Genomic DNA, 21,253 nt, shown 5'->3' with positions numbered 1-21,253 from the left:
TATCACCAATTTCGGTGCAGTATGTTCACAGAACAAGAAATTTCATTTTTGTAACGAACAACGTGAAAGACTCAGAAACATCAACCGCAGTAACTTCAGGTGAGCTGTGTGAAGTTGTGAACTCGAGTGCGGTGCTTATACTGAACTGGGCCCATTAGGAAGTTGCTTAGAAACGAAAAAAAAAAGCGGGAGAAAAAGCACGGAAGTGAACTGCACCGAACAGCGCAGTGTTTTTCTCACTTCTTGGGCTACGTTCGATAGCCGCGTAGGAAAGCGCTTCACAGTTCCAGAAGGTACAGAGTCGTGCGCGTCCACTCAAACTTGTGGGGCTTGTGTATCGAAAAGAATGACTCGAGAAAAACTTTCGCATTGCTGAAGGAGTCCGATAAGAAAGTACTTTTGAGAAAACGCTGGATTGCATTGAAAAACCGATTCCATTGAGCTGTATGTTTGCGTTGAAAAAAACTTCGGAAAACGGCGATCACTCCTGGGACACACACAAGTGCACAGTGCACGTTAAAGAACCCCAGGTGGTCGAAATTTCCCGAGCCCTTCTCTACGGCGTCCCTCATAGTCTGAGCCGCTTTGGAGCGTTTAACCCCCACAATCCAAATCTTTCATTCCCACCTTCCTTCCTTCTCTCACGGCGCAGTTGAGGAGTCCACCTTGAAGTGAGGCAACAGTGCAAAATTTCCTTTCCTCCAAAACCACTTATTTAGAGTTATATATGGAAGGCACAGTGACTAAAATCGCATGTTTCCAGTTCATCAGCAACCGCTGTAAGAATTGACCGACTTTAGGCAATTCTTGCTAGAAGATGAAATGCAATGGTGAAATCCCGACCATCCACGCCACATTTTCATCATCGCGGCCACGTTGGTGGTTTCTTGGTTTATTGGGGTTTAACGTCCCAAATCAACTCAGACTATGAGGGACGCCGTAGAGAAGCGGTCGAGAAATTTCGACCACCTGGGGTCTTTAACGTGCGTTGACATCGCACAGTACACGGGCCTCTAGAATTTCGCCTCCATCGAAATTCGGCCACCACGGGCCGGGATCGAACCCGCGTCTTTCGGGTCAGCAGCCCGAAAGACGCGGGTTCGATCCCGGCCGCGCCTTCCGGGCTGCTGATCAGAAAAACGCGGGTTCAACAGAAGGGTTGTTGCTCCCGATATGAATGCATGACACCGATACTATACACCTGCTAGACGATAAAGCGGCAACCAAACACGTGCTAAAGGAAAGAAAAAAAGCTCCGCAGGATTTAAGCAATATATATTTCACGTTTCTTTTTAGGGCCGCCAGATATTCAGTCCTTATCAATGCGACTGGCATGACCGATCAACTAAACGAAATTCTCGATTGGAAAGCGTTAACCACGTATCTCGCGGCGTTAAGAAGATAATTGGCTCTGAAACAAGCCCGTAATGGCAGAACAGCCTCTTGACCACTTACGCGCACTTTATGACGACCCTTAGCGCTTTTAATCTTGGTGACAGCAACAGTACATGTTTGTTTTCGAACATTCATTCGTGTGAGTGTCATAAAATGACAAAAGTATTCCAAAATCTAACGAAAATAGTCACCCGTCGACGCACTATGGCGTCGTTGACTGCCAGCGTTCCCGATCTGGATGTTGATGAAACCCCGCCCTCCAGGATGTGTGAAGCACTAACGGTCGCTGAGCTGACCCGCGAACAATTCCAGAAAACGAGACGGGCACGCTGGCGCCAACTGACCTCAGCTGCGCTTCCTGCAGATGTCAGGGACTTCGGCTGGCTGCGAGGCTGGCGGGTCCTGCCCACAAGAGACCGCCTTGCGGCGTGGGGCGTGGCGCCCTCCGTCCGATGCCCGCAATGCGGTCTTTTAGAAACGTTGCGGCACGCTATGTTCGACTGTGTAGTGGCGTGCACCTTTTGGATACTGGTGTCACGGATGTTATTAACCCGCCTCGAAGCGCGCACTAGTTCACGCGAACTGTTAACAATATGCTCTTGTGTGTCGGCATGTTCGTTTTGTGGCGGCAGCGTGGAGCGGCTTCCTTAAATGGGCGTCCGGAAAGAGCAATGTTTCCAAAGTTGCAGCGCCTCCGCACGCGCCTCTTTGAGCAAGCATGCGTGGACGCACTGTCAATGAGTGAGGATGAGTTCTTGCGCAAATGGTCGACATATTTCATCGTCCTGCGCGGCGGTCGAGTGTCGGCTTACTGCCTTACTGACGTGCTCAGTGCTGCGTCACTGCGCATGTGCTTGACTGATCAGAGCATTGAGTTCAGCAGTTTTGCATTGCATTTTTCTTGACATTAGAAAAAAATAAACTTCTCTTTCTACGCCGCGAATACAGATCACCATATCGCTCTTTCAAAAATTAGCCGTATGACGCCGCCACCCTTGCAGGAATGACCGGCCCTTGTTTCTTACAGAAGCAGGTGTCTCTGCAGGATGTGGACGGTGCGGCTAAACGGCGTTAAACGGGGATAAACTTCTCTTTCTATGTCACCCACAGGGCTGTACACATCAACGGCAAGGTCTACTCGTTCGACAGTTACCACGGGGCATGGAACTGGCTCCGTGTCTTCATCTTCGACCCCGCGTCGCGCCGGTGGGATATGGTGCTGACGCAGCTTCCCTACGGCGGGCTGATTAACATTTCCCGCCACACAGTTGTAGCGTACGGCCACTGCGCGTATCTGTGGGGCGGCCCGCCCAGCTGGCTATCGCCGACTGTCCTTTACAGCTTCGACACAAGCACCATGACATGCAGCCGCCCTGAGGTGGCCGGTGAGGTGCCGTCATCGATTTACGGCAGCACAGCTTGTGTTGTTGGGCACCGTAAGTATATCTTAAGAGACTGGGATGTTTCGCCGTATATGCGGGTCCTTGACTTGGATACCCTAGAGTGGCATCGTGTCCCCACTAGCGGAGAGGCTCCGGTTCTACCTGCCTGCCACACTGCGTCTGCCATCGGGACCCGCAGGTACTCGTATGTTTTCGGCGGCAGCCCAGCAGACCCTTCCCTCATCCTATACTATTTTGAAACGACCAACTCTTCATGGGTATGCCCACAGGTACAAGGAGTTCCCCCTGTGTGCCGGTGAAGTCATTCAACCTTCGTGTATAACGAAGAACTGTACATTTGCGGAGGGTACAGCGATTCGCTGCAGACCTACTTGGCAGATATACACAAGTACGACCCCGTGACGTCGCGTTGGACCGAAGTGAAGCCATGTGGCTCACCACCATCTCCCAGGTACTGACACTGCTGCTCAGTGATGGGTGAAAGAGTGTTTATCTTCGGCGGCTTTGGGCCGGCACCCAACCAGCATGAGGGGCAAGTTGCTGAGGAGCGAAGGGCGCTGACCGACCTCCACGTGTTGCACTTGGCACCGACACAGCAGAACCTGTGCTTACTTGCAGTAATTGATGCACGGCTGGATCTACGCCCCTTGCCAAGCTTCATTAAACAAATGGTCTGCGCTATCACTTCTTCGTAGATGCTGCATCTCAAGCAAACTGAGTGCCATCGGCGAAGATAGTCCTGCGGTGTGGTGATGATGCAACTTCGGCGCCACTACTGGACGCAGTAATAAACTCTTCTTTTACACGCAAAGAACTCCTTCCTTCTGTGCTCGATTTTGGCGCAAGCAAAAAAGTCGCTAGTATTTTTTTTATATTCATGTCGCCCGGGGCCGCCACTTTTTCTTAAATAACAAAGGGAACAAATTTTCTGATCGAAGAATTATTCACTGAAATCGATTCAACTCCAGTCTGGTGGTTTGTTCAAGCGAGTCGCATTTACGTCACTTCGGCATTAAGCTTTGTGACCAATTTTAGTTTTCCGCCCAGCCCCTGCTGGTCATACATTTAAGAGCAGGTGGTAGATAGAGATATGTGGTGGTAGGCGTCGATTTCACCTCTTATCCGGAAACAACTTGCGTCTTTTGCGATGACTTGAGAAAGCCAAACAGTTATCACTTATTTCCGCATGTCTGCCCTCACTTTGACGCTGCTTTAAATGTTCACTGATTTTATAGCCTGCTAGTTATGGTCCTGTTTTCGCTATATACATTCTAGTTTCAATCTGGAAGCATCCGATCGGCATCTATGTCGTGAACGTGAGCCGAGAGAATTCGTCAAAGCTTGTATAAGTGACTGAATCAGGTTCAGATCATATCAAAGGCAATCTACAGCATGCTGGACTGTATTTGAAGCTTCCCGACAGCTTATTTACACTGATGCGAGAGCGCTCTGGTGCAGTGCGCACGCCTTATACATTATCGACAAGCCTTCCACAATGGCTGGTGTGAAATGTTTGGAAAATGTGTCTGTGACACCAACTTGAATTGACAAAGCAAATTTGTGCCATGGCGCTGTTTAGCCGCAGCTGATCTAGAGCCATAAAAATTCATCAGAATCGACAGGGAGGAGGAGGAGAGAGACTTTAATGGATAATGGAGAGGTCTGCCCGGTTATAGGCCCGGCATGCTACTCCAGATGAGGATGAATAAGAGCGTGCAATGGAGAGAGAAAGAGAGAGAAAGAGAAAAAAAAGGTGACATCAAACATACTCAACACTCACGCACTCTCACACACACAATGATTATCGAAGTATGTCCACTAAACCCGTGTCCCTTAGAAAAACTAAGGCGACAGGGCGTGTGCCACTGACAGAGTTGTACCTCGACGACGAACCCCTTAACTTTTTAGTCCACTACTTTGACGCCTACGGCTACTGCGTCTACATGGGGGGTAGCTTTTCGGACATAAGGTCGCAGATGGGCGGCTTATACTGGTTCGGTACCCGCGCTATGACATGGAGCCGCTCGGAAATGTGCGGCCAAGTTGCGATACTGAGCATCTCTGCTTGTGTGCTGGGTCAACAGATGTACAATTTTGGTTTTTTGGACCCGGAGTCCTCACACCGTATATATTATCTTGACCATGAGAGTGGAGTCGAACCGACTAGCCGCTGCTTCCACACGGCGTCCCCAGTCGGAACCCGCCTGTATGCTTGTGGTGGCCAGGCGTTGAACATAGAGGTCAACGACCGGTAAGATAATTCCTTGTATTATCTGGAAACAACCACATTGATGTGGGTGCGCCGAAGAGTGGAAGGTGCGCTCCCCAAAGGCCGCAAACTTCACACTACCTTCGTGTACAACGAACAGCTGTACATCTTCGGTGGCCGCACAAGAGAGCTGGGCTGTTAATTTTCAGACACGCATAAGTATGATATCGAGAAGTCGTGTTGGATCGAAGTGACAACACATGGATTACGCCCGTCTGCTAAGCGCTCGGCCGGTTGCAGCGTGATGGTAGAAAAGGGTGTTTGTTTTTGGTGGCTTGGGGTACGCCCCAGACCATGAGAAAAGAGAGCCCATCGATGTTTCTGAAGAGGAAAAGGCGATAACTGACCTGCAAGTGTTGCACTCAGCACCTACACTGCAGAACTTGCGTCTTCTTGCTGTCATCGATAGCAGGTTTTGACGTAGGCGGATTACCGGTAGCTATTAGAAACGAGATCAACGCTACCTCTTATGGCTCATCACAGATAGCGGACTCGTCCTGCACTTCAAACGAAGGGTGCGCCTTCAGCGGAGCCACAGATAGTGGTGAGGTGGTGGCCACAATAGTGGCCACCACCAGATAGTGTTCACTATTGTGGCCACCAGATGGTGGCCACAATAGTGTTATCAGTGTCTTTACTTAGGTAGGTAATAATGCCTTTTTATTCTGAAAAACACCTTAGAAACTGAGCTTCTGCGGCGGACAGTTATTGGCCCCCTATCACCTAGGAGCGCCGCGCTGTGCGATTAGCGCTCCGCCCTCGGCAGCCTGTATAACCGAAACCGTGGTCCGCAGCTTTTTTGCGTATACAGTGAGACCATCGAAAGCTTTGCAGAACACGGATGTGTCATTCGCGTGCAGTTGTTGGCGGGTCAGCGCGGCGCCGAGGAAAACCAACTGTATGACAAACTCGCCACCACGCTCACCAGCTGTCTCATAACGACACCCTGTACGAGCTTGGGGACCAACGTGCGGTGATTCGCGATCAACTCTTAACTGCCAGATCCTCGCTTCGCACATTGAGAGCGCGGTTTCATCGCCAGCGCACGCATTTAGAGTTGGAGCCCGCATCTTTCGAGTGTGACCCGTGGAAAAGGAGCTGCCCCACTTATATTCTACGAGCTGCGCGGGCCTCGATTAGGGTTAGGTTCTGGGAATGAAGCCCTTGTTCCTTCGCTGTACCGCTTTTGTGCAGCCGCGTCGCTGGGTGCTGGAGACCTATAGAGCGCTGGAACTCATGGCGGAAATACTGACGACGCTTGTGTGGCTGTGAGGCTGCGTGCACGCCCGCGATTGAACAATTGTGAGCATCTGTGCATCGAGCGGACTCTGTGCTCTGTGCATCGAGCGGACACGCCTGACTTCCCGTTTGTGCTTCTACAGGTAGCCTCGCAGCATTAGGACGCTCAGCTTGTGCTATCTATGGAGGGGGGCAGCCGAGCCCCCGACCCCCAGTCTATTGGTGGAGAGTGTGCCTCGTGTGCGACACCCCGTGAGAAGACACGGCGCACGCACCTTCTATATACATTATGAACACCCATGACTATAAAATGCAGGGAAAAAATGTGGTAGAGTTCTAACGTGTCCCAACCGAGTAGTCGTGCGAAATCATTTGCTTAGCCTGGTTGACTCGTGCTTTTGTTTTGCTGGGTGGTCGGCACACCTTGTTACAATAAACCTAGGTTATGTGATTATCGAGGTGAATCTCATGTATCTGCTCGCGCCGCAGGTGAAAATTGAAGATGACATTGCGCAATGCACAGCGCGAGATTGTGTTGCAGTTTAACACGAGGCGTGATCGCCTACGACGATAGCATATAGTGCCCTCGTGCAGTGGCCAGAGAAGCTGATCTGTTCGCGCCACCGCGGATTCGAAACCCGGTCGCGGCAATATTTTTTTTATTTCTGCAGGGGCTGAGCTATGCTAGGTTTTTCTAAGGTCACTTTCAAGGCCAAGCTTAACACATACTCGGTGAGCTAGTTATACCTCGTTAAGCAATGTTTTCACAACGCTGACGCGAAGAAAAGATGAGACAACGCATTTTTGCGGTAATATTGTAGTCATGTAAAACCAACTAGCCCAACTTCATGCGCTGATGAAACGGAAGTCTTCGGGTCGCATTCTCTCGGAAGTGGTGACAATACAAGTTTTAACCCATTTAATTCGTGCAGCCAAATCTTGCAGGTTTAATGTGAGTTGACAGTAATCTTTTTTTTCTCGAAAATTCTGCACTCGTCGCCGCCGCTGTGTTTGCTGCTGCTTAAACTTGCTTACTGCTTACCTCAGAGATGCGCTACATTTGTGCTTTGCTTCCTGCAATGCAAGATTTCGATCTGTATTTGCTTTGTAATTAGATATTTCCTGAAATAGGACCATTTTGCCTTTGTCAATACGCCAATACGTCAATATTAAAATTTTGGCCAATACAACGCCAGGTTTGAAAGGAGAAATATATTGAAGAACACCACACCATTTAATGCATTTCTTGGTGTTATCAGAGGAGGAGCGATAAGTTAACGGAAACAGTGCCCCGTCGCATTTGAGAGTTGATCCATAATGGTATAAAACATGATGATGAGTAAAATCCTTGCTAGCCACCAGGGGAACGCCTGTGCTTTCAGTTCCGAAATACATCTCCGACATCAAAAGTCAAATGCATTCTCACTCTGGCGAGCAAACGACGAACGCCTAAAAACGGTCGCTTGGCGGGAAGACAAACGGCGGTTCATCGGCTTCGACTACGATGGTCCTGTAGACGTTGATTGCTACTGTAGACGTTGATCGCTAGTCAATCTGAGTAGGTCGAAAGGTTGGGAGGACAGCGATCACGCAGCTCTCGGAGTTGTAGTATCTGATGACTTCTTCGACGCAGCGGAGGTGAGAACGAAGGTGAAGGTGAGTTCACCTAAAATGGAGGATCGATAAGAGCAGGAGACACAACTTTTTGCTTGGTCCGCTTTAGAAATTTTCAGCTTGATCTGAGAGGGGTGCTGAACAATTGTTTTCATGCACAGAAAGATTGTGAAGGGACCCGCGGCACCGAAAAGGCTTTCGGTAGAGTCAGGCTATTGAAAACAACCATGAGATGGCGAAAAAAATTGATTTGAAATACAAGCGTTCGACTACACTGTATCTCGCCTCCCTGCTCCCCTCAGCGTGCACTCTCGGGAAAGGAAGCTTTCCTATATCGGCAGCTACAGACCGACATTTTTCCGACGCCACAAAACCGACGGCCCAGCCTCTCCGCCGACACAACTCCAAATTGTAGCTTATGCCCGGGCTCCCAGACTCCCTGCGACATGGTCTGGGAATGTGTGAGCACCCCCTAACTAACCACCCAACCACTGAGCCTCGTGGGACCACTGGCTGCCCCTCCCCCTGCCCAGCCACCAACTTCCGCTGGCCCGCCGATAGCGCGCAAATGTAGTCAGCGCTGCACTTTCGAAATAAAAAGCCTAATTTCCAGGGATATAGTCTACTGCATTATAAAAAATTTTTCTCTATGCGGCAGATGCAAAATTCTAAATCCGTATAATAAAGCCCATAGAGGCATCTTAATCTCATTTGTTCTTTCATGCCCTAGACGCGCTGTGATGTGTTCCTCGCTTCTACTCTTCTTTCATTAAATTACTTTCTCTTTCTCACTTCTACTCTTCTTCTTCTTCTTCCCTATATGAAAATACTCGCTGTACTCATCTCGTCTTTGTCGTTTTCTCTGACGCCGAATATAAGGTCAACTATTGTGCGAAATGTGTTCTTCCTTTTATAATGCGTTATGCTACACTGGCTTAGTAAGAAATAGTGCAAACATCGCAGGATTCCCACCGGAACATCTGTTCTGGCAATGTGCACGTCTTGCGACAGAAAGAACGCGGCTTTCATATTAGACGGAGGAAGTGAATGATCTGTCAAGGCTACAACAACAACAACATAATTAGGACGGCGCCAGCTCATGCCGCGAGCAATCCGCGCCAGCCCCGCCCAGAGAACAAGCCCTCAGTGGTCCTGGAAAGACGCACATGTCCCGTATGCTATCAGTGGGGACCCCGGTGCGAATGCCATCACCGACGGCGAATGACAAGAGTGGTTCGGCGGAAGGCCGGAACATCCCCGAGGCCGCGAACCACGGGGTGCCGGACGAGTCCGCGGACGAAACGGAGCTGCGACGAGAGCCGCCGCGCAGTGGAGATGAGCCCCGCCGTTCGCCGCGGCCTTCCACCCCGGACGGCGTATTCCCTTCCGTCCGGCGGGACGCGGTAAGCATGCCGCCGGCGTGCCTCATCTTCGCCATCCTGGCGGTGATCGCCGCCACGTGCTACATCGTCGTGTCGCGGCTGATCTTCATCGCACAGTGGCTGTCCGCGAACGGCCTCCCCTCCTACAAGAATCACCGAAGTCCGGCCGCCCCCGGAGCCAAGTGGGGAGCCCCGCGGATATAGATGCCGGGCTTCCGGCACGGTACCGCACCAGGTGCCTTGCCAGGCGGCACCGTTTGGAGCCGCAAGGTCGCGGCCACCGTCATCGCTATTTTACGCCTTGTTCCTACGACTGGGACCGCTACGCTGATAAGCCCAGAAGATGCGGTCAATAAATGTTACTATTGTGCGCAACAAAGTTGGTACCAGCATGTGACTTACACATAGCTACGCACATTTGATTGTTTAAATCCTGAAATACGTTCGAAGAATTTCAAGTTAGCAAAGCTTTTTGCAGACCCATTTTTGCGTCCGCACTACAGCTCGCCTGGATGAGGCAGCGCACATTTCATATATCGCACTACAAGAGAGCGATTTTGCAATATTAGATAGTCTTGTGTGAGAATGCCTTTGATTTTTTTTCCTTTATTCCTGTTTGTATATATTTCCTTTTTCGCGGTAGTAAACCCTCAGTTGAAAGATAGTGCCTGTGTTGCCCTTTCTCCCTTGTCTTCATTCTTCACCGCTATGATGTATAGTTCAATCCGACTAGCCCAACTTTCCGACATTCTACGTTACATTAAGCTTCACAAGTAATCTTGAAGTAATTAATTATTTATCAGAAGTATTTATTGTATTTACGTTATTTTTTGGAAGCAGCAGTTACTTGCATTCGCGCGATTTTAGGCTAGTAATTAGTAGTGTAAATCAATTACTTTTCACAAATAATTTTTCCATGTGTAGTAAACACAAACAAAACATCGACGTTTAGCGACAAACGCAGCTACACCTTTCCAGATTCCACCCCGCTGCAATCCGTACCGACACCGATTTCTCACGCGTTTCTCCGCTGCCTGGTTGCTCAGTGCTTCTACTTGTTCTTGACCGAAAACTGAAACAGTAGCGCTCAGTTTCCCCGGCTGTTTCCTTTTCTCGTGGACAGCAATCGTTGATGCCTTTTTTCCAAAGGCGGTGTTTTCGCAGACGGCGTGTCATCTGCCCAGACACGTCTGCTCCTTGTGTTTCTGCAAACGTCGAGAGCAGAGGGCAAGTATAATTCGAGGCTCGAACTGTGCGCTCGCCTGACTTCTAGAGGACAGATGGGATAGGCTCCGCGCAGCGATCATTCAATTAGTAAATACGAAATCACCAGGATATACACTCAATATACATTCAGGATATACACACAAAGCCAAGCTTCGATGTTCGTATTTTCTTCTAGCCTGTTAGGCGCGTCGAGCTAGATCTTCGGGGACTCTACCCCTCAGGTCTAAAATTTTCGTCCTCCTACACGCCTTCAGCGTGTACATGGCCTGCAATATATGTGGCATGCGATGCAATCAGACGAGATGCTTATTAGTGAATCCGCCAACTACTTCTGATGCGTGACGTCATCACATCGAACGGTGCCATCAACAAAGGTACAGGCTGAAGCTCGGGCAGGTTGATACAACTTTCCAAGCAAAAACATTTCGCTCCGGGCGGATTAAACTTGAGCTGCTAGTCAGCGCCTTGTGTGTCGTTTTCTTCCTTCGTCCTGTGTTTCGCGCTGTTTACCTTCCTTTAAAAAGGTAAAGGTAAAGAAGAAAAGTCTCGCGCTCGCATGCGCATGCGCCGCCCACTGTGCAGCGCGTCTTCTTCCTCTCTTCTTTGCGTGCAGCTATGAACATAACCGACCACGCAGTGATTCCGGCAGGCGGCGCACCAGCAGCTCGCACTGTGAAACAAAGGACGAAGAAAAGCGAATAACGCCGACTACCAGGTTTGATTTCATTGCGTGGCCGTTGACTGGAAAGGAACAAAGCGGCCCGATATCCTTTTCGCAAGAACTGGTTGCCATCGAACGATGTGGACGGCGCGGCTGAACCGCATTCCAGAACTCTTCAACGAAACATCGGTCACCATCGAAGGGAAGGTTTACTTGTTCGGCTGTTTCGACATCTGCTGGCCGGACAGTGATGAAATCTCGGGCTACATCGTCGACGTGTACACCTTCGACCCCATCTCGTACCGGTGGGATAGAATACACACTCGGCCATTTCCCGAAGTTGAGCCGATTTTTTACATCATGGGCCGCAGCGTTGTAGCCTACGGCCACTGCGTCTACATATGGGGCGGACAGCACATCAGCCCAGAGGTTACCGGCCTCTACCGCTTCGATAGCGATGCCATGATGTGGAGCCGTCCGGCGGTAAGAGGCGAAGTACCGAGTGCTGATGTTAACCACTCGGCGTGCGTGCTTGGTCACCGGATGTACATTTTTGGTGGATTGCACTGAGGTTCATCGAATTTTGTACGTTTTCTGGACCTGGAGACCCTAGAGTGGCATCGCGTCCCGACCAGCGGAGAGGCCCCCCTCGGGCGCTACGGCCACACGGCGACAGCCATCGGAACCCGCATGTACGTTTGGGGTGGCAATGTAGAATTCTCACGACCGCACGATCCTTACGACAATTGCTTATATTATCTGGAAACGACCACTGCGACGTGGGTGCGCTCACAAGTGCAAGGCTTGGCCCCGGAGGGGCGCGACTGTCACTCTGCCTTCGTGTACGAGAGACAGCTGTATATCTTCGGCGGCTACAACGGAGTGCTGAACACCTACTTTGCAGATATGCACAAGTATAACGTTGAAAAGTCGTGCTGGAGTAAATTGACGCCCAGCGGATCAGGCCCGCCTGCGAGGTACTCGCCCGGATGCTGTGTGCTTGGAGAGAGGGTGTTGGTCTTCGGCGGCTTCGGGCCTCCACCCAGCCTTGTGGAGGAAGATCATCTCGAAGTGATTTCTGAGGAAGAAGAGGAGCTGACGGACCTGCACGTGTTGCACTTAGCACCGACGCTGCAGAACTTGTGTATGCTTGCTGTCATTGATGCAGGTCTGGATATGAAGGAATTACCAGAATTGATTATAAATGAGATCAACACCATCAAATCAGGAGAATCTTAATCGCCGCGTCCGAGTTGTCGTCAGCTTGATAGAGCGCCTTGGACAGAGCGTCGCGAGATCGTGCTGGCATACAGGCGGCTTGAACTTATCCCGTACTACCCTACGGCGTTTCTTTCGGTGTGTAGCAGTGCGCCCTCCAGGGGTGGAACAACAGTGAGCCTTTGCATGCATCGAGAAGACAGGCTTGATATTCTGTTTTATCGTCGCTCGGTAGCCGCGCCGTGTCAAGACGCTCTGCATGTGCTCTCCTATAGAAGGAAACCAGCCGCGCTGTTAGCGCGTAGTGTTAAGAGGCAACACATGACACAGCACTTCTTGAGTGTGCAGTATGTAAGAATGTGTACATATGTGACATTAGCTCAACGGTGGTGGTGATACGAGCGGCAACGCGTTTAATCCCGGCGCCAAGGCTGGCAGGTTGGCACGATTTCCGAGTAAGCTTTTTTCTTTAAAATTTTGTGCACATCGTCGTTCCTGTGCTTGCTTCTGCAGCATATTTCTAACCGCTTTTCTTCCCGAGTTCCTGTGTATGTGAATGCATTTCTTCTTGGTAATATTCCAATGCGTTTTTACTTTGTAACGAGGGGCTTCTGGAGAGTAACTGTTTTTCAGAAGCTGCGAATGTGATTATGTGATTATTGATCTTATCTTAGCTCCGGAATTGCCATGACTAAGTCACTTTTTAACGGTTTAGATGGGAAGAGGAAAAAAATTACCGACGATTACGTTACTTCCTAATGCGAAATTTGAGCGCAGCAAATAAGCTGTTTCACCTTTTCGATAGATTGAGGCAAAGAAATCGAGCAACACATGTATGCGCTATCACAGAATTTTTTTTATTTTTCGCAGGAAGAGGGGGGAGGGGGGCGGCGTGTACACCCAGCGGCAAACGATGGGGGCAGAAGCGCGCGCAGCAAGCGGACAACACGATAAAGGGAGGAGGGAAGAGATAGCAGCGACTGACTGATGCCGCTGACGCCGATAGTGAGTCAACCCCAGCTGCGGAGTTGGTTTCAGGGACAACGCCGCCGATGCCGACACAAACAATATGATACCCTCGCTTCCGCAGCGCTAAGAACCAGGTCTAGCCGTGGGAAGGTGGTCACGTATTCGTCGACGTGCCGGGGCCTACGTGAAATAACCGGCGCGTCGGCAACTGAAGAGCACCCTATCCGCCAGACAAGAACAGGGGGGGGGGGGGGACCCTTTCCTCCTCTTTCTGCATGGCGGCGACGGTGTTCTATGCAGTCACGTTATCTTGACTCTCTAGCGGCGTCAGCGGCATCCAGCGGTATCAGTCGGTCGCTGCTAGCGCTGGCGGGATGAAAGGGGGGCGGAGCTGGTTACGAGGCCGACGACAACGCCGACGACGACGCGAAACCCAGGAACGGACGCCAAAGAGCTGCGCTCTAAAAATTAGGCAGTGGCTTAGCTCTGGTTAAGCCTGCATACACAAGCGGAAAGCTTCAGTTGTGCTTGGTTTGACGGCCGTCCACACACTGCCTGCACGGAGGCGGAGGAGGAGACGGAAATCGGCGCAGTTAAAACTGCCCGCAGGAATTCGGAGAGGAGTGTTGCCGGCTGCGACGCGGGCAACACGCGGCTGCAACGAAACGTCAAACGGGAGGGAGGAGAGGAGCGCGCGCAGTAGTAGCGGCGGTGAGAAGGCGGCGCACATGCGCAGTAGTGCGCGGTTGCGTCGAACGCTGCGCGTGACTCCACTAGGTCGCGGCATACGGCATACGCGAACGTCGGCTCCGACCCTCGTAGTGAAGCTTTTCGCTTCAAAAATTGGAAGCTCCAAACATCTCATGTTATAAGCTACGAGGGGAGAAATAATTTTCCTAGCTCGCAAAAGAAAAAGAAGACCAGCTTAAAAGTGTTCTGACGGAAGTAGGAGCAAGCTTATCGGGATAGCCGAAATTAACGAGATAGTTATTCTTTCATGGACATGGTCGTCAAGGTACAATAACCTGCTCAACACCGGCTCGATCAATGTGATATATATTTATTGGAGGTAAAAGAAGGGTCAACTGGGACTGCAGCCTTCAAGGAGAGGGCCGAGAAGGTTGAAGCAGACCGCGCCAGTGTTGAAGTTGAGAAAATAAGACGGTGGGTAAGACATGAGGGCAGACTTAAGAGCACCGCCTTAATCGTATGACGCTATAGCATTAATTGGTTGCTTCAGCCGGTTGGGGTCCCCTGCGTATCACGTAGCAAACATGGTAATTCTCTACTTTACATTCATAGCTTGCGGGGATGCGCCCTTGCTATAAGAGTGAATGATTTCTGCGTTATAAGACTGCGGCTGTAGCCGAATTGTCTGAGGAACCGTGATACGAAGCTGCTCTTTTTCGCGGGAAGTGGTTTTAATCCCGCTCGGGGATGAAGCTTTCTCTGCTCGATACCGCTTTCGTGACGACATACGACGCTACAGTTGGCGTCCATGCAGACGCTGTGGACGGAAGTGGCGCTGGCGTCTGCATTTGCTGGACAATTGTGTGTATGGAAGTTTCCCACTCCTGTCCAGATTCCTCTCCTCGAGCAGCCTCTCGCAAGCAATCAATAATTTTGCTGCCACCTGCCACGGCGGGCAGGTTGTCATCATGTCCCATGACGTTGGCTCTAGCTTTATTTTTGTTTTATCTTCACTGCGAACTGTGTAACAACTAGTATTGCTTTTTTTGGCGTTTGTTTTGTTTTATATGTTGTTGTATAACTGTGCCTAAGCGGCGTATAATTGTCTATTGTACAGTCGGGGACAAAAGTCTACGGACCACGTGTTCCTCAAACGAAGCTTATAGCTCTACTATTAGACAACGGCTGGAGACCGTACTTGGGGAGATCAAAGAACAAAAATTTAACTTTTACCTCCAAAAGTGTGGTCTCCAGCCGCCGACCAATAGCAGAGCTATCCGCTTTGTTAGAGGAACACGTGGTCCTGAGACTTTTGTCCCCGACTGTACGCATTGTATTATCTCATGTTGTTAGCCACCACTGTATGCCCCCAACTGTTAAGTCCGAATGCCCGTGGCGTAGTCAGGCTGTCGGAAGACAAGTTTTACCATGGGCACCCTTCCATCATGTACTGCATGGTGGCAAAATAAACATTATGATTACAGGTCACGTGACCTAGGTTACATGTGGGATACCTGCTTCATCGCTCAACACCGAGGCTGAACTTTCTGCGCAAAGGGAATCTCAACGCTAACGCGTCATAGCCTCGGAGAGTATTGCTGGCGTAAAACCTTGAAATTCATGAATGGCCTCAGAATAAAGATGATATTTTTCGGAAGGTCAACTACCTAGCGTCCAAATCCGAACTTACTAAGCTTTTCTCGGTAGACATAAAAAATCTTAGTGGGCTAACAAGAGTTCGGGATAGGAGCTGCATGTGGAATTTAATTTGTGCCATATCTGCACTGTTCGTATGGACTCTTTGATGGAATAAAACCTCAGTAGGTAGGCTGCACTGCAGAAATGGAGAGCGCACCATGCTGAGCGTTTAGTCAATAACATAAATGGACAGGATAATTTTTCTTGCGGGGAACGCTTGCCCATTCCAACACAGGTAAGTAGCTTTCTTAAACGGGTCGTGGTACTATGTGAAGCCGGCCGCTACTGAAAGTATTCGTGCTAGAGGTAACTACCTGCCTCAGCCACCGTCGTTGCTGCACACAAAAATTAAGAAGCGGGAGCTGCCTGGCCAGCATCGCCCTCTTCATTTTCCTGTGGTCGCAGCGCAGTGTATCTTTCATGGCCCAGCCGAGGTCGTGGCCATTTGCTTTAGTGCGCGCTGCTAATGAACTCTGATTTGTTCCTAAACTTTCCGTCTCATCAAATCTTCAAATTAAATGCACGCATTCCATAAAAAAAAGTTATATGAAGTTTTGTGATTCGAAGCTGCTTTTAGGCACGAAACACTTTTGGAGCGAAAGCTACACTAGTCTAGCAGGAGCGCATTTCGCGGTGCTTGCCAAAAGCCACTACTGCCCATGCGGCGTTACCAAGGCACCCAGCACCATGGCAACGATGGCGCCGCTGCCGCTGCGCCGCATTGCGCATGCGCTGAGTCGCGCCGCGCCGCGCAGCTCGGATATAAGCCGGAAGCGATGCGCTGGCACCTCAGACGCCCACCATGGAAGAAAGAGAGCGCCGTGCTCGCCACGGTCCTGCGCGGCGGTCGAGTGTCGGCTTTCTTACTGCCTTACTGACGTGCTCAGTGCTGCGTCACTGCGCATGTGCTTGACTGATCAGAGCATTGAGTTCAGCAGTTTTGCTTTGTATTTTTGTTGACATTAGTTGAAAATAAACTTCTCTTTCTACGCCACGGTAGCGGTAGCGATCTTGTGGAAACATTGCGGCACGCAATGTTTGAGTGTGTAGTTGCGCGCACCTTTTGGGTACTAGTGTCACGGATGTTTTTAACCCGCCTCGAAGCGCGCACTAGTTCACGCGAACTGTTTACAAATATGCTCTTGTGCGTCGGCATGTTCGTTTTGTGGCGGCAGCGTGGAGCGGCTTCCGTAAATGGGCGTCCGCAAAGAGCAATGTTTCCAATGTTGCAGCTCCTCCGCACGCGCCTCTTTGAGCAAGCATGCGTGGACGCACTGTCAATGAGCGAGGCTGAGTTCTTGCGCAAATGGTCGACATACTTTATCGTCCTGCGCGGCGGTCGAGTGGCGGCTTTCTTACTGCCTTACTGACGTGCTCAGTGCTGCGTCACTGCGCATGTGCTTGAAAGATAAGACTTCAGTTCAACTGTTTTGTTTCGTATTTTTGTTCCTTTCGAAAAAATTAAACTTCTCTTTCCACGCCACGGTAGCGGTACAGGCTGCGTGAAATTGAGCCTTCCGATACAGAAGTCATCGCATGGTACAAGGCCGGCCGACAGCGTGAAAACGAGGCGAGAAAGGCTAAGCGGGTGGCACAGACGCCCGAAGAACGAGAGGAACGTCTCGCGAAGAGACGCCACCAAGCGGCTGAACGACAACGACGACGTGTCACTACCGAAATGTCAGTAGACGAAACTGCTTTCGCTACGTGTATCCTGTCCTAGCTGAGCGAAGCCGCTGCCAGAGTTTTAGATCTCATTCTTTGCAGGTTCAGGTGGACATCACCTGGGAACCACGGCGAACGTGATGGCGAACATGACGCCAAATTGACGTCGAAATTCTTGTCGAGCATTCCGAAACTACCCGTCCTCATGGGTTATGGGTTTCGATTCTTGAAAATATCTTGAAAATTTCGGTGCCGGATCGAAGCGCGTATCCGTCAAAGCGCGTTTGCGTCAGAAAAATTGTTTTCTTGCGTTGGAATTATAACGCCCATTTGCGTAAAATCCGTCCCCCGTAGTCCATGTGAAGCCTCATAAGCTGGTAGTGGCATTGGAAAACTCACCATGCTTAGAGTTAGAGGCTGGAGTTTTAGGCACTAAAAAGCACGTTTTAGGCGCCATAAATAGGCGGCTAAAATTGCATATTAGGCACCTAACGCAGAAAAATAGGCACTGTAAACTTTATCAAAAGTGCAGATAGTTCCGAACTTCAGCGCGCAATATCTGCCGTAAAATAAAACAAAAACACTGTAGGAATGATTTGGGACCTTAAGCAAGATGCGAACATTAGAAGCCGTTTTTTTAAGGCTGCCGCGCAACTTTTCATACAATACACATGCTTCAGCAGAGCAAAAGGGACGGTTACCAACCCTTTTAAAACACTTTGGTATACCTCGAAATAAACAATTCGCTTGTCGTGTAGAAAAGTAGAAACAATGAACACCTTAACAAGAGGCCATGTATTTAGAAGTTGATAGAAACGTTGTCAATTCAAAGCCTCTGACAAATGAGTTCAGTCTTCTCTCACACAGGAATTGAACTTATTATTGAAGGCATACACGATGTTTCAACATTAATAAATATGTTGTCATTTGTACAAACAGTGTTTTCTAGTTTGTGTCTTCACGTGTCTGGAGCCACGCGACTATCAAACGGTGCTTGCCATTAGAAGGGTCTGGAAACCATAAATACGAGAGGCTAGAAAATGTTACACACAGTGCTGCTTGATGCGGAATATGCCGAAAAGAATCATAGTTCTGCACGGGCCTACGTACATCCACGAGGATCCATGGTAAAATAAACATCATCCATCTAGAAATCACTGTCAAAGCTATGAAAGCAGTAGCAGACAAGCACTATCTGGGGCACAAGGAACGAAAATAAGACAGATTACTCAGGTGGAAATTTTAATCTGTGAAACTGTTCAGCAGGTTTCTGGAACATTTGACAGTTGGTTTCAAATGGAACCAACTGGAATTATTTAGACGAACCTACAACTTACTCCGTATACTTTCCGAAATGTGGTGCTGTCTGGTCAACTACCACTTTAACAGCCAAAGTCATCAACAAGCTGCCAAGATAAAATGGCAGAAAATAGGAAAAACGTGGATTTGATATTTTCGGCGGACGTGGTTGGTATTGTGTACACAGCCGGCGTAGGTGCAGTGTTCACCACAGATAACTGACGAGGTCATCTAATGTTGCCACGTGTGTGTTTTACTCTACTCAAAGCCGAAATGCATTGGAAAGCAAACAGAATCTGAAAGAAAAACCGCAGCGTATTTCAGGCCCCTTTTCTGTAAAAAAGGGCATTTTTAGGCACTGACGTAGGAAATAGGCATTTACAGGCACTGACACCCGAAATAGGCATTTATAGGCACTATAAAAAGAGTATTAAACATATTGTCAACACCTAATTCGTGCTCATATGTAAAAATGGTGCACCTACGAAGCGTTGAAAAAAATAGGCATTTGCCTAAAATCCGGTCTCTACTTAGAGCCTACAGCGGGATTCGAATCCGCACAGTGCGAACATATCAGCTTCATTTTCCACTGGTTAAACGAGTATAGACACCTAACTTTGGTGGCATGTTTTCTTCTCTACAGTCATACGGAAGACGCTACTATGCACGAATCCGCATGTGGTATATTCCCCTACGACCGCTGATTAATTTATAACCAAATTTTTCTGTCTTGCTGTTTCGGTTTCAACAGCCGAACGATGGCTGCGAGGTCGGAAAGTGGTTTTATGTCATGCAAGGCAAAGATAAACGTCGATATAATCATTTCTTCGTTATTTAATTCTTTACAGTGCTGAAACCAGGCTTCCTCAAGAGCCGTAATGAAAATGAGAGTAGAATCAGAGATTATATTGCAGTTTTTTTCATGCCTCACGTGACCAAAAATCGCTTTTTGACGTCACAAATCAATCGATCGTCTGTTGAAGCCGAAACAGCATGAGAAAGAAATTCGATTATAAGTTATTTAGACGTCGTAGGAGAATACCGTGTGGTAATCCATGTATAATAATGACCTATGCATCATTAGAAAGAAGAAAACATGCACCCGAAAAAAGGCCATTCGGCCATCGTCGCAGCTTTTTACCCCGATATTCCGCGCTGTGCTTTGTATATCGTCGTCTTCGACAACTTCCATACGTCCGGCGAGTCAGTAGAAACCCAAGAGCACACGGACACTTGGAGCCAAAAAAATGCGCCCAAAAAGTCGCTCTGCAGCGCCATAGGAGGAGGATTTAGCCAGTCATCCGGAACGGAAGAAAGGAAGTGCCGCTTAACCAACATATGAAGAAAGTCTCAAAAAGCAGTGGGAGATTTATACCACTGCAGCAGAGTAGCAAAGAACATCAATTGCAGTTGCTGTGAACGAACTCAGATTTAACACGATAGCGTAAAAACTGAGCTCAGCTCCTTAAAGGACAGATTTAAGGAGCTCGTGTCTAAGAAAAACCTGCGCCGTCGTAGGAATCTGTTGTCGAAACAGAAGATAAGTCAATTCGGAGTTGCGGACATATGACCGACGTCGGCGTTTATGTATTGCGAAGACCTTGCCACCATGTGGACCACTCCAGCTGCTGAGCACACTTCCAAACAACTCATTTAGAAGAATTTTTGCAGTGCGTAATGATGTGGGACTCTGCAGGTAACTACGATTGGAAATATTGGCGGGTTTTTCCTTCTGAGCGATGAAAAAAAAAGCGAGAAAGCAAATTTTTCCCTAATCTTCCAAGGTTTTTTTTTGGCACTTACATGCTTACTGTCGTGACCGTAGCTAATCAGCCGCATCGCGGCAGCGCGTGAAGTGCCTTCGCCCTGACAAATTCCGCGAGATCCGGCAGCGCCATCTGACGGACGACCGACGATTCCGCGTGGTTAGCACAAATCCTGCTGGTCCCGGTTCTGCTGGCTGCCGAGGGTGGAGAGCAAATCTCTGGGCAGCGCGCTCCTAGGCGATAGCGGGCGAATGCCTGCCCGCCGCGGAAGCTCTGTTTTTAAGGTGTTTCTGAGAAAAGGAAAAAAAAAACAGCGATATTCTTACCTACCTAAGTAGGGGCACTGAAGTCACTACTGTCGTCGGCTCACTGCCATCTGTGGCTCAGTTGAAGGCGCGAAATTTGTAAAGGTGCAGCACGAGTACGCTGTCTATGATGAGCCAGAGGAGATAGCGTTGATCTGGTTTCTAATAGCTATCGGTAATCCGCCTACATCAAGACCTGCATCGATGATAGCGAGGAGACACAAGTTCTTCAGTGTCGGTGCTAAGTGCAACACGTGCAGGTCAGTCAGCACCTTTTCCTCTTCAGAAGCGTTGCCTCTGTGCTATCCTCTGTGCTAAACCTGTGTGATTACGTAACAACAAACCAGCAAGTAATATTTTTATCGGGTGATTTGAATGTTGATACGCGATGTCATTCAGCAGCACAACAAGAATTCATAAGCCTACTAGATGCATATGGCTTTTTAAATCTTA

The 21,253-nt window shown here is 49.3% G+C and overlaps 1 protein-coding gene and 1 pseudogene across 1 annotated transcript in view; one reads left to right on the top strand and one right to left on the bottom strand.

Moving 5' to 3' along the window:
* Nucleotides 1–9,358, bottom strand: part of LOC149357070 (sodium- and chloride-dependent glycine transporter 1-like) — a 43,381-nt gene extending 34,023 nt beyond the window's left edge. Inside the window, exon 1 of the mRNA XM_089576494.1 lies at nt 9,087–9,358. Within this exon, the coding sequence (XP_089432620.1) occupies nt 9,087–9,358 (272 nt within the window). The remainder of the gene's footprint in view (nt 1–9,086) is intronic.
* A 1,970-nt stretch (nt 9,359–11,328) lies between these two features.
* The window catches only part of LOC149357069 (uncharacterized), a 70,011-nt pseudogene continuing 60,086 nt past the window's right edge, over nt 11,329–21,253 (top strand).

This window comes from Amblyomma mixtum, chromosome 3 (genome assembly GCF_055824585.1).
Source record: "Amblyomma mixtum isolate Tamu chromosome 3, ASM5582458v1, whole genome shotgun sequence".
In the NCBI taxonomy this organism is placed as follows: domain Eukaryota; kingdom Metazoa; phylum Arthropoda; class Arachnida; order Ixodida; family Ixodidae; genus Amblyomma; species Amblyomma mixtum.
Note: the sequence above shows the minus strand (reverse complement) of the source record. Positions and strands in the feature narration are given on the sequence as shown.